This window comes from Rattus norvegicus, chromosome 11 (assembly GCF_021556685.1).
Source record: "Rattus norvegicus strain SHRSP/BbbUtx chromosome 11, alternate assembly SHRSP_T2T, whole genome shotgun sequence".
Classification (NCBI taxonomy): Eukaryota; Metazoa; Chordata; class Mammalia; order Rodentia; family Muridae; genus Rattus; species Rattus norvegicus.
Window position 1 is genome coordinate 77,295,753 of NC_141544.1, and position 13,218 is coordinate 77,308,970.

At 37.1% G+C, this 13,218-nt stretch overlaps 1 protein-coding gene across 8 annotated transcripts in view; it reads left to right on the plus strand.

Moving 5' to 3' along the window:
• Stxbp5l (syntaxin binding protein 5L) overlaps positions 1–13,218 on the plus strand; it is a 328,953-nt gene that overhangs the window by 212,176 nt on the left and 103,559 nt on the right. For all 8 annotated transcript variants that reach the window (XR_015632666.1, XR_015632667.1, NM_001271250.2 and 5 more), the window contains 2 exons: positions 373–590; positions 3,674–3,846. Coding sequence is in view for 6 of the 8 variants with exons in the window: in NM_001271250.2 (NP_001258179.1) it covers positions 373–590; positions 3,674–3,846 (391 nt within the window). In the remaining 2 variants the exon portion in view is untranslated. The remainder of the gene's footprint in view (positions 1–372; positions 591–3,673; positions 3,847–13,218) is intronic.

Below are 13,218 nucleotides of genomic sequence, written 5' to 3' on the forward strand. Positions count from 1 at the left end.
CTAAAAAAAAAAAAACCTAGATGAGATCTTTCCTAAATAATCTGTTGGAGAAAAAAACATCTAGAATATTGTATCAAGCTCTTATCCAAGAATTAAGAAGAATTATAGTGAAAAATCATGGTAGCATCTTACCGAGAAGAGGATTATTTCTTCCATTTTCATAGTTTCCATTGCTCATAAACATTTTTTCTCTATCTTCGTATAGTTCTCTCTTGATACTATTGTTAAGAGGGCACTTCACTGAGGTTTTACTATAAATTTAATTTGCCTTACTTGATTTGTATTCTCTTGGTTAAACAAATACATTGAAGAAACTTGATGTCTAAGCATTAAAATCAAATTAGGAAATAACTGCATTTTATTATTTTATAGTGACACTGCAGATGTTGTACAAGCTAAAAACTTCAAAAGTATTTGAAAAGCAGAAGGTGGGAGATGGCAAACAGACGTGTGAGATTGTAGAAGAAGATCCCTTTGCTGTTCAGATGATTTACTGGTGTCCAGAGAGCAGAATATTTTGTGTATCTGGGGTCTCTGCATATGTCATAATTTATAAATTCAGCAGACATGAAATCACAGCAGAAATAGTGGTAAGTTACTTCAGATTTAACTGTCCTATTTATAGTTCCTAAAAGAAAACAATTATGTATTTGAACCACTTGGATAGTTTTTAAGGCATCAAGAGTACAGTATATTGTTGAGGTTTGGTTTTATTGTCTACTGGACTGCCAAGTCCTGGAGTCTGCACATAAACTCAAGTGACCTTGCCCCAAAATTACTTCTGACTGGTAAATACAGATGCCAACAGCCAATAGTTGGGAAAACCCTGCCCCCCAGGTTATTTCTGAGATGCCAGTAGCTAATAGCTGGACAGAAGAGACATAGGTGGGGTTTGGGTTTCCTGGACTTGGGGTCAGAGGAGAACTAGGAGAAAGAGAAGGTGCATGAGGAAGAAGGAGAAGCTGCTATGGGTTAGGTGAGCCATAAAAACATGACCCTTGAGAGCCATGGCTGGAGAGTTAAGAGCAGCCCAGATGAAACATAGTAAGTAATAAGTAATAATTCAAGGTTATCTATAGGAAAGTAGATTCTAATAGCATTGAAGGTATATCTGTCTGGGTTTTGTGCTGTTTAAGGCTTATCATAAATATAAAGGTTGTGTGTGTCTTTCGTCTGGGAGCTAAATCGTCAAAGATAGGGAAGAAACCCCAGGTTGGGATTAAATAATTTCTTAAACTATATAAATTCATATTTAATATAATCTGTAGTATTTTAAATTGTTACTTAATATATTAAAAAGTGGTTTGTTTTAAAATAAAACATTCTCTAAATTCAATGTCAAAATGAATTTGCTACTTTAAATTCTCTACAAATCGAACACCACATTGTTATCTGTTGTTATGTCTTTGTATCTCTTCAGTTTTGCACCTACCCGACTAAACTGAGTCAATTGCTCCTAAATATTGTCAATATAATATCAGCAGCATTATTTTACCTATAAAGAAAAAATATTTATTATAATATGTAACACATTTTAAAATAGGTACTACATATTACATGCCTAAGCAAGTCTATGCATATATGCATAAGTGGATTTAATTAGATAGTGTAGAGTTTTGCTTTCTGTATAAGTGTCAAATTAGTGTAGGCTTTGTCCTTCTTAAACATTTGACTTGTTTTTCTTTTTGTTTTCTTGTTAATAAGCTGCCATAAATGATTATTTCTCAACTAAAATAAAATTACTCTTAATAGCTTTTTTATGGAGCAGCATTTTATATGGTTAAAAATAATTATAACATTCCCTTACCACCATTATCTTACCTTTACATGAAATTCTGATCATAGAAAATGATGGTGTTACTGTGGCATTGGCTACATCTACATTAATATGCCTATAATTTCTCTATTCTGTTCTACATATTTACCCTATTTTACCAGGATATTAAGATTATCTCATATAGACTTTTTTGGGTATGTGTTTTTACCTCAACTAAAATAATGTCATTCTTTTAGAGTATATTGAAAGCTTAAGTCTTTCCCCTAATATAAATATTTATTAACCATGCTGCAATAAAAGTATAATGAACATGTTACATAAGTATGTTAAACTCCATTTTTTCTACATATGTGCCACAAGACATGATGTCACATCAATAACTGTTTTAGCTTTTTTTGCCCTTTTGTTTTTTTTGTTAACATTTTTACTTTGAAAAATTCATATCATTTATATTGATCATCATTGGGCAGAAAATTCACCACTAACTGAGAAGCTATTGACAGTTTATAGCTGGAAAGCTTAAGGTTTGAGGTCACAGGTACTTAAGTTTCAACCCTAACTTTACCCCTGATTACCTCTGTGTGTGGCTCTGAGCAATTAATAGGAGTAACAGAGTCTGGGAACAATTTATACTCATACCTATATAAATGTAAAAAAGTAGAAAGCAGAGAATAAAAGCTAAGGAAAATACTCATGCTCTGTAGATCAGGTGTTTATCATGATGTCATAGCAGCATCAGCACTGTGAGTAGTAAGTACTCAATAGCTCAGTAACCAGGTTGTTGCTGGCAGGGGATCCTAGTAGTTTAAAGATAATTATTATAATAGTAAGTTTGGTAATATTGCTATGTTCACACCATATGAATATTACTATAATCCAATTTAAATATCAGCGTACTCATATACTGTAAATTAAATACTATTTATAAATATAAACATACCCATTTTAATTTCCTTCATTGGAGTAACTGTCAATTTCTTCTTTTATTTTAATCATCCACCAAATTATAATTTATTGTAAGAAACTGTCCTAGGGTTTTTCTTACTATGATAAAGCACCATGACCAAAAGAAACTTGGAGAGGAAATTATTTATTTCATTCATACTTCCAGATGTTCTAAACCACCAGAGGTCGTGGCAGGAACTCAAGCAGTGTGGGACCTCAGGCGGGGTGTGGACCTGGAGGCTAGAACTGACTAGACACGGTGGAGGCTCACTGACTACTCGCTTGCTCCCCAAGTCTTCTTTATCCTCCTTCCTATACAACTCAAATCCATCTGCCCAAGATGACTCCACCCACAGTGGGGCTCCCAAATCAATCACTAAGAAAATGACCCACAGGTTTGTCTACAGTGCCACTCTATTTGGGGACATTTTCCCAATTGAGAGTCCCTCTTTCAAAATGACTCTAGCTTGTATCAAGTTGACAAAACAAGCTTGAGAAAGCAATACTCATTCCATAACAATTTCCGCCACATAAGTATGAAGTGAAGGTGAATATCAGGATGTGGTGTCAGACACCTGTAAGCTCTGCACTCTGGAGGTAGAGAAAGGCAGATGACTGTGGGTTCCAGACCAGCCTGGTCCGCAAAATGAGCAGGACAGCCAGAGCTACACAGAGAAACTCTATCTCAAACCCGCCCACACACAAAAAATATTTTTACTAATAGTAAAAAAAAATAGTGCTTTTTTTCTTAGTTTTGAGGAATTAAAAGTTATGGGGTTTTGGATATTTTGGGTTTTTTTGTTTTCGTTTTTTGGTAATTGTCACTAAATAGTCCATATGATTCATTACTTAGTTCAGATTGAAAAACTTGAGAACAACCTAGATATATTAACGTACCTATTAATATTATTGTTATTATTAATTAGACTAAATTAAAACAACCTTTTTAAGTCATTAGAGGTACGACTTCAGTGCGATGTTGAAGACATTATTACTCCTGAGCCAGAAACAAGTCCTCCATTTCCAGATCTCTCCTCTCAACTTCCTTCTTCAAGGAGTCTTTCTGGAAGCACTAATACTGTGTCTAGTGAAGGCGTGACGAAGGACAGCATCCCATGCCTCAGGTAAGAACGGCTGCCAGGTGACGAAGCACACTCATCAGCTCCTTACAGAGTTCTTGCACAATGGGACAGGCAAAGTTACTGATCCCTTGTTAGAGGAGTCAGGAGAGCATGATTTTCCTTCCCCCAAAAGGCACAGTGTTTTCATACTTTATTTGCCTATTTATATTTTTCCCCAAAAGGATTCTAAAATAAACATGGCTTTGAAAAAATGAGAAGTTTAACAAGGCAAACCCTAATCTTTTTTCCTAATTAATGATTATAGTTAAACACTTTATTCAATGTGTCAAGGTTACATTTAACAACACAATAAAAAACTTAGCATGTAAACCTCACAGGCAAACTTATCTTGCTTCTATGCCTTTCATCCTATAAGGTTTATAAATTATTACTTTTGTGTGCAGTCATATATAATTCTTTCTAGTGTTCAATATTTGGAGAATTTAGCCTAAGAAAGAGTTTTTTTTCTAAAACAATATATGTATCTATTACTTAAAGAATTCTCGACAGATTGTTCTCTAATTTCATATGCAAATTTGTATAGAGACTTTAGAGATAAGCTTTCAAAGGCAAAAGCTATATAATTAGCAGCAATGCATAATTTCTCTAATTTTTTAAAAGATTTTCAAATCAGAAGAATATATGTGAATTAATTGGGGGAAAATCTACAAGCAAAAAATTTATTAAATTTTAGCTAGCCAAAAGCTCTTATAAGTTCATATGTATATATTTATATTTTGTGTGCATGTACACACACACACACACACACACACACACACACACACACACACACCATGCTGTACATGTGACAGTCAGAGGACAACCTGTAAGAAGCTTTTCTCTCCTTGCACCTTGTGAGTCCTGAGAATGAAGCTCAGTTCAGTGGCAGTACCTTTACCTGCTAAGCTACTGTGCCAACCCATTTATATTTTTTATTATCAGTTTTGTTTTTTTAACTGAGTTCAAAGAATGTGAAAACCAATAAAAACACAGAACATTTAAAATATCACTACAGACCCATTTGGTGTTTGAAAAACAGCAACAACAGCCTATCATTAGTGCACACGTCTTCTAACTACTTAGATGTTTATAAAACAGAGAAGAATTGAGGATAGGAAGGATGGAGAAAAACAAGGGAAATAAAGGTCTGCTTGGCATCAACAATTAGCAAAGTATAAAAGACTTGAATTGACAAATACTGAGGTAAATCTCAAGGATTGTTAAAAACCAAAAGAAAAATCTGCATAGTCATATATCGTGTGCTCAATGCCCAGAGCTCAAATACACACAAAAAGTCTAAATATTTTTCTATTAATTAAATTACACTGTGGATGGTTTCTTCAGTTGCATAAAATCCATGCTTCATAAAATCTTGGCATTTGTCCTTTTGTTTACCTGAAGTTGGACACTTTTATATACATTTGCTGGTAAATAAGCATTTCAGCTAGCTAATTCTCTATTTTTAGAAGTATTACAATTATTATCAATATATACATATTTGTACAGTTATTTTTATTTATATATTATGTGCTTAATAAGTATCATTGGCCTTTTTAAGAGAATGATAATTAAAGAAAAAACTTGAAATAAGAGAGTTAAATAATATATGGTGGAAGAAAATTCTAGGCAAAAAGAATAGCTATAGCAATGGACTTGAAGTCCTGGACTTGCTAAGGAAAATAATTAGGCCATTGCACCTAGAGCTCAGTCAGAAAAGTGTCTTGATAATAAGAATTGAATTAGAGGACCGCCGGAACCTGAAGGAACAGACCGGATAAACAGTTCTCTGCACCCAAATCCCATGGGAGGGAGAGCTAAACCTTCAGAGAGGCAGACACGCCTGGGAAACCAGAAGAGACTGCACTCGGCACACATTATTGATTCCAGAGGAAAACACCAAACGCCATCTGGAACCCTTGTACACTGAAGCTCCCGGAAATGGCGGCACAGATCTTCCTGGTTGGTGCCACCGCAGAGAGCTCGTGGACAGCACCCTGCGAGCAAACTTGAGCCTTGGGACCACAGGTAAGACAAACTTTTCTGCTGCAAGTGACCTGCCTAGTGAACTCAAGACACAGGCCCACAGGAACAGCTGAAGACCTGTAGAGAGGAAAAACTACATGCCCGAAAGCAGAACACTCTGTCCCCATAACAGGCTGAAAGAAAACAGGTAAACAGGTCTACAGCACTCCTGACACACAGGCTTATAGGACAGTCTAGCCACTGTCAGAAATAGCAGAACAAAATAAAAATAGAGATAATCTGATGGCGAGAGGCAAGCGCAGGAACCCAAGCAACAGAAACCAAGACTACATGGCACCATCGGAGCCCAATTCTCCCATAAAAACAAACATGGAATATCCAAACACACCAGAAAAGCAAGATCTAGTTTCAAAATCATTTTTGATCATGATGCTGGAGGACTTCAAGAAAGACGTGAAGAACTCCCTTAGAGAACAAGTAGAAGCCTACAGAGAGGAATCGCAAAAACCCCTGAAAGAATTCCAGGAAATCATAAATAAACAAGTAGAAGCCCATAGAGAGGAGTCACAAAAATCGCTGAAAGAATTCCAGGAAAACACAATCAAACAGTTGAAGGAATTAAAAATGGAAATAGAAGCAATCAAGAAAGAACACATGGAAACAACCCTGCATATAGAAAACCAAAAGAAGAGACAAGGAGCTGTAGATACAAGCTTCACCAACAGAATACAAGAGATGGAAGAGAGAATCTCAGGAGCAGAAGATTCCATAGAAATCATTGACTCAACTGTCAAAGATAATGTAAAGCGGAAAAAGCTACTGGTCCAAAACATACAGGAAATCTAGGACTCAATGAGAAGATCAAACCTAAGGATAATAGGTATAGAAGAGAGTGAAGACTCCCAGCTCAAAGGACCAGTAAATATCTTCAACAAAATCATAGAAGAAAACTTCCCTAACCTAAAAATAGAGATACCCATAGGCATACAAGAAGCCTACAGAACTCCAAATAGATTGGACCAGAAAAGAAACACCTCCCGTCACATAATTGTCAAAACACCAAACGCACAAAATAAAGAAAGAATATTAAAAGCAGTAAGGGAAAAAGGTCAAGTAACATATAAAGGCAGACCTATCAGAATCACACCAGACTTTTCGCCAGAAACTATGAAGGCCAGAAGATCCTGGACTGATGTCATACAGACCCTAAGAGAACACAAATGCCAGCCCAGGTTACTGTATCCTGCAAAACTCTCAATTAACATTGATGGAGAAACCAAGATATTCCATGACAAAACCAAATTTACACAATATCTTTCTATAAATCCAGCACTACAAAGGATAATAAATGGTAAAGCCCAACATAAGGAGGCAAGCTATACCCTAGAAGAAGCAAGAAACTAATCGTTTTGGCAACAAAACAATGAGAAGAAAAGCACACAAACATAACCTCACATCCAAATATGAATATAACAGGAAGCAATAATCACTATTCCTTAATATCTCTCAATATCAATGGCCTCAACTCCCCAATAAAAAGACATAGATTAACAAACTGGATACGCAACAAGGACCCTGCACTCTGCTGCCTACAGGAAACACACCCCAGAGACAAAGACAGACACTACCTCAGAGTGAAAGGCTGGAAAACAACTTTCCAAGCAAATGGTCGGAAGAAGCAAGCTGGAGTAGCCATTGTAATATCAAATAAAATCAATTTTCAACTAAAAGTCATCAAAAAAGATAAGAAAGGACACTTCATATTCATTAAAGGAAAAATCCACCAAGATGAACTCTCAATCCTAAATATCTATACCCCAAATACAAGGGCACCTACATACGTAAAAGAAACCTTACTAAAGCTCAAAACACACATTGCACCTCACACAATAATAGTAGGAGATTTTAACACCCCACTCTCATCAATGGACAGATCATGGAAACAGAAATTAAACAGAGACATAGACAGACTAAGAGAAGTCATGAGCCAAATGGACTTAACAGATATTTATAGAACATTCTATCCTAAAGCAAAAGGATATACCTTCTTCTCAGCTCCTCATGGTACTTTCTCCAAAATTGAACATATGATTGGTCAAAAAACGGGCCTCAACAGGTACAGAAAGATAGAAAGAATCCCATGCGTGCTATTGGACCACCACGGCCTAAAACTGGTCTTCAATAACAATAAGGGAAGAATGCCCACATATACATGGAAATTGAACAATGCTCTACTCAATGATAACCTGGTCAAGGAAGAAATAAAGAAAGAAATTAAAAACTTTTTAGAATTTAATGAAAATGAAGGTACAACATACCCAAACTTATGGGACACAATGAAAGCTGTGCTAAGAGGAAAACTCATAGCGCTGAGTGCCTGCAGAAAGAAACAGGAGACAGCATACATATATCAGCAGCTTGACAGCACACCTAAAAGCTCTAGAACAAAAAGAAGCAAACACACCCAGGAGGAGTAGAAGGCAGGAAATAATCAAAGTCAGAGCTGAAATCAACCAAGTAGAAACAAAAAAGACCATACAAAGAATCAACAGAACCGAAAGCTGGTTCTTCGGGAAATTCAACAAGATAGATAAACCCTTAGCCAGACTAACGAGAGGACACGGAGTGTGTGTCCAAATTAACAAAATCAGAAATGAAAAGGGAGACATAACTACAGAATCAGAGGAAATTCAAAAAATCATCAGATCCTACTACAAAAGCCTATATTCAACAAAACTTGAAAATCTGCAGGAAATGGACAATTTCCTAGACAGATACCAGGTACCGAAGTTAAATCAGGAACAGATAAACCAGTTAAACAACCCCATAACTCCTAAGGAAATAGAAGCAGTCATTAAAGGTCGCCCAACCAAAAAGAGCCCAGGTCCAGACGGGTTTAGTGCAGAATTCTATCAGACCTTCATAGAAGACCTCATACCAATATTATCCAAACTATTCCACAAAATTGAAACAGATGGAGCACTACCAAATTCCTTCTATGAAGCCACAATTACTCTTATACCTAAACCACACAAAGACCCAACAAAGAAAGAGAACGTCAGACCAATTTCCCTTATGAATATCGACGCAAAAATACTCAATAAAATTCTAGCAAACCGAATCCAAGAGCACATCAAAACAACCATCCACCATGATCAAGTAGGCTTCATCCCAGGCATGCAGGGATGGTTTAATATACGGAAAACCATCAACGTGATCCATTATATAAACAAACTGAAAGAACAGAACCACATGATCATTTCATTAGATGCTGAGAAAGCATTTGACAAAATTCAACACCCCTTCATGATAAAAGTCCTGGAAAGAATAGCAATTCATGGCCCATACCTGAACATAGTAAAAGCCATATACAGCAAACCAGTTGCTAACATTAAACTAAATGGAGAGAAACTTGAAGCAATCCCACTAAAATCAGGGACTAGACAAGGCTGCCCACTCTCTCCCTACTTATTCAATATAGTTCTTGAAGTTCTAGCCAGAGCAATCAGACAACAAAAGGAGGTCAAGGGGATACAGATCGGAAAAGAAGAAGTCAAAATATCACTATTTGCAGATGATATGATAGTATATTTAAGTGATCCCAAAAGTTCCACCAGAGAACTACTAAAGCTGATAAACAACTTCAGCAAAGTGGCTGGGTATAAAATTAACTCAAATAAATCAGTAGCCTTCCTCTACACAAAAGAGAAACAAGCCAAGAAAGAAATTAGGGACACGACACCCTTCATAATAGACCCAAATAATATAAAGTACCTCGGTGTGACTTTAACCAAGCAAGTAAAAGATCTGTACAATAAGAACTTCAAGACACTGAGGAAAGAAATTGAAGAAGACCTCAGAAGATGGAAAGATCTCCCATGCTCATGGATTGGCAGGATTAATATAGTAAAAATGGCCATTTTACCAAAAGCAATCTACAGATTCAATGCAATCCCCATCAAAATACCAATCCAATTCTTCAAAGAGTTAGACAGAACAATTTGTAAATTCATCTGGAATAACAAAAAACCCAGGATAGCTAAAGCTATCCTCAACAATAAAAGGACTTCAGGGGGAATCACTATCCCTGAACTCAAGCAGTATTACAGAGCAATAGTGATAAAAACTGCATGGTATTGGTACAGAGACAGACAGATAGACCAATGGAATAGAATTGAAGACCCAGAAATGAACCCACACACCTATGGTCACTTGATTTTTGACAAAGGAGCCAAAACCATCCAATGGAAAAAAGACAGCATTTTCAGCAAATGGTGCTGGTTCAACTGGAGGTCAACATGTAGAAGAATGCAGATCGATCCATGCTTATCACCCTGTACAAAGCTTAAGTCCAAGTGGATCAAGGACCTCCACATCAAACCAGACACACTCAAACTAATAGAAGAAAAACTAGGGAAGCATGTGGAACACATGGGCACTGGAAAAATTTCCTGAACAAAACACCAATGGCTTATGCTCTAAGATCAAGAATCGACAAATGGGATCTCATAAAACTGCAAAGCTTCTGTAAGGCAAGGGACACTGTGGTTAGGACAAAACGGCAACCAACAGATTGGGAAAAGATCTTTACCAATCCTACAACAGATAGAGGCCTTATATCCAAAATATACAAAGAACTCAAGAAGTTAGACCGCAGGGAAACAAATAACCCTATTAAAAAATGGGGTTCAGAGCTAAACAAAGAATTCACAGCTGAGGAATGCCGAATGGCTGAGAAACACCTAAAGAAATGTTCAACATCTTTAGTCATAAGGGAAATGCAAATCAAAACAACCCTGAGATTTCACCTCACACCAGTGAGAATGGCTAAGATCAAAAACTCAGGTGACAGCAAATGCTGGCGAGGATGCGGAGAAAGAGGAACACTCCTCCATTGTTGGTGGGGTTGCAGACTGGTACAACCATTCTGGAAATCAGTCTGGAGGTTCCTCAGAAAATTGGACATTGAACTGCATGAGGATCCAGCTATACCTCTCTTGGGCATATACCCAAAAGATGCCCCAACATATAAGAAAGACACGTGTTCCACTATGTTCATTGCAGCCTTATTTATAATAGCCAGAAGCTGGAAAGAACCCAGATGCCCTTCAACAGAGGAATGGATACAGAAAATGTGGTACATCTACACAATGGAATATTACTCAGCTATCAAAAACAATGACTTTATGAAATTATTAGGCAAATGGTTGGAACTGGAAAATATCATCCTGAGTGAGCTAACCCAATCACAGAAAGACATACATGGTATGCACTCATTGATAAGTGGCTATTAGCCAAAATGCTGGAATTACCCTAGATGCCTAGAACAAATGAAACTCAAGACGGATGATCAAAATGTGAATGCTTCACTCCTTCTTTAAAAGGGGAACAAGAATACCCTTGGCAGGGAAGAGAGAGGCAAAGATTAAAACAGAGACTGAAGGAACACCCATTCAGAGCCTGCCCCACATGTGGCCCAATACATATACAGCCACCCAATTAGACAAGATGGATGAAGCAAAGAAGTGCAGACCGACAGGAGCCGGATGTAGATCGCTCCTGAGAGACACAGCCAGAATACAGCAAATACAGAGGCGAATGCCAGCAGCAAATCACTGAGCTGAGAATAGGTCCCCCGTTGAAGGAATCAGAGAAAGAACTGGAAGAGCTTGAAGGGGCTCGAGACCCCATATGTACAACAATGCCAAGCAACCAGAGCTTCCAGGGACTAAGCCACTACCTAAAGACTATACATGGACTGACCCTGGACTCTGACTTCATAGGTAGCAATGAATATCCTAGTAAGAGCACCAGTGGAAGGGGAAGCCCTGGGTCCTGCTAAGACTGAACCCCCAGTGAACTACTCTGTTGGGGATAGGGCGGCAATGGGAGGAGGGTATGGAGGGGAACACCCATAAGGAAGGGGAGGAAATCAGTAATGTTTTCATTTTATTATGTGTGCTATATGCTTGTAGCATTGGCTTTTAATCATTAAATGAACGAATTCCTGGAATATCAAAAAAGTGTAGTAAGTGATGTGTAAGTATGTGTGTTTATATACATTTAAAAATAAAAAGTGTGAAGGCCGAAAATAAAAAAAAGAATTGGTGTAATATAGATGGTAGAGGCCTAATAATAGAGCATTATAAGAGCCTTACCATTGATTTCAAGTGGAAAGTGGGAGTCACTATAATGTTTTGATTAGAAAATAACGGGGCTGGGGATTTAGCTCAGTGGTAGAGCGCTTACCTAGGAAGTGCAAGGCCCTGGGTTCGGTCCCCAGCTCCGAAAAAAAGAACCAAAAAAAAAAAAAAAAAGAAAATAACATGATTGGGCTTAAATTTTAAGGAGATCAGTTCAATGAGTTGAACATTAGTTTGTGAATGGAGCAAAGAATAGAAACTAGAGACCAGTTATGAGGCTATTAAAGTGATCAAGAGTAAATAAGGGGACAATTTATCTATTTATTTCAAATAAAACATCTGTTTTATACATTTAATTTTAATTGAAAATAAACAATGACATTTATAACATCACTAAATTCCTAGTATTGCATCTAATGTACACTCAATTTCAAAAGCTGTTATTTTTTTTTGAAATTTAAATTTAAAGAGGACAGCCTGTTTTAATTTGGTAGTTCTAAGATCATAGCATCAGAGAAGTAAAAAATACTTAGGACCTACTTATATTGATAGCATTTCATGACCGACTGACTAATAGAAGAGTACAGTAGTTAGGGCTGACTGTAACGTTTCTCTGTACAGCCAGAAGTAGAGGAGGGTTGTCAGAACAAAAGATCCAGGTAGAGTAGATTCAGAGAAAAAGTGAGAACTAGTAAAGGATATGTTGAACAATTTGTCGAGTGTTAATTTATTGATCACGGTCCTAGTTTGATTTCTGTTGATTTGATAAAACACCTACTCAAAGTAATTTTGGAGGAGGGGTTCAGTTGGTTTATAAGTTATGACCCGTCACTAAAGGGAAGCCAAGGCGAGAACTCAAGGCAGAAGCTGATACAGAGACTATGGAGGAACGATACTGGATTGCTTCCTCTGGCTTGCCTTGCTACCTTTTTTAAAACACCCCAGCCTCACCTCCCCCAAGATAGCTCTGCCTGCAGTGAGCTTGACCCTTCCTATATCATTCGCAATTGAGAAAGCACCCCGCAGGTATGACCTTGGGCCAATCTAATGGAGAAAATCCCCCAACTGGAATCCTTCTGTCCAGATATATCAAGGTTTGTGTCAGGTTGCCAAACGTATATAACTATATAACAGTCATTCTTATTGCTATGCTTTATAAGTATGTAGAAAGTATCATTTACCATAAAGCACTGTCCTAAAATAAGAAAATGTTTGATAGTTATGGTTGTAAAATTGACTAAAAAATTAC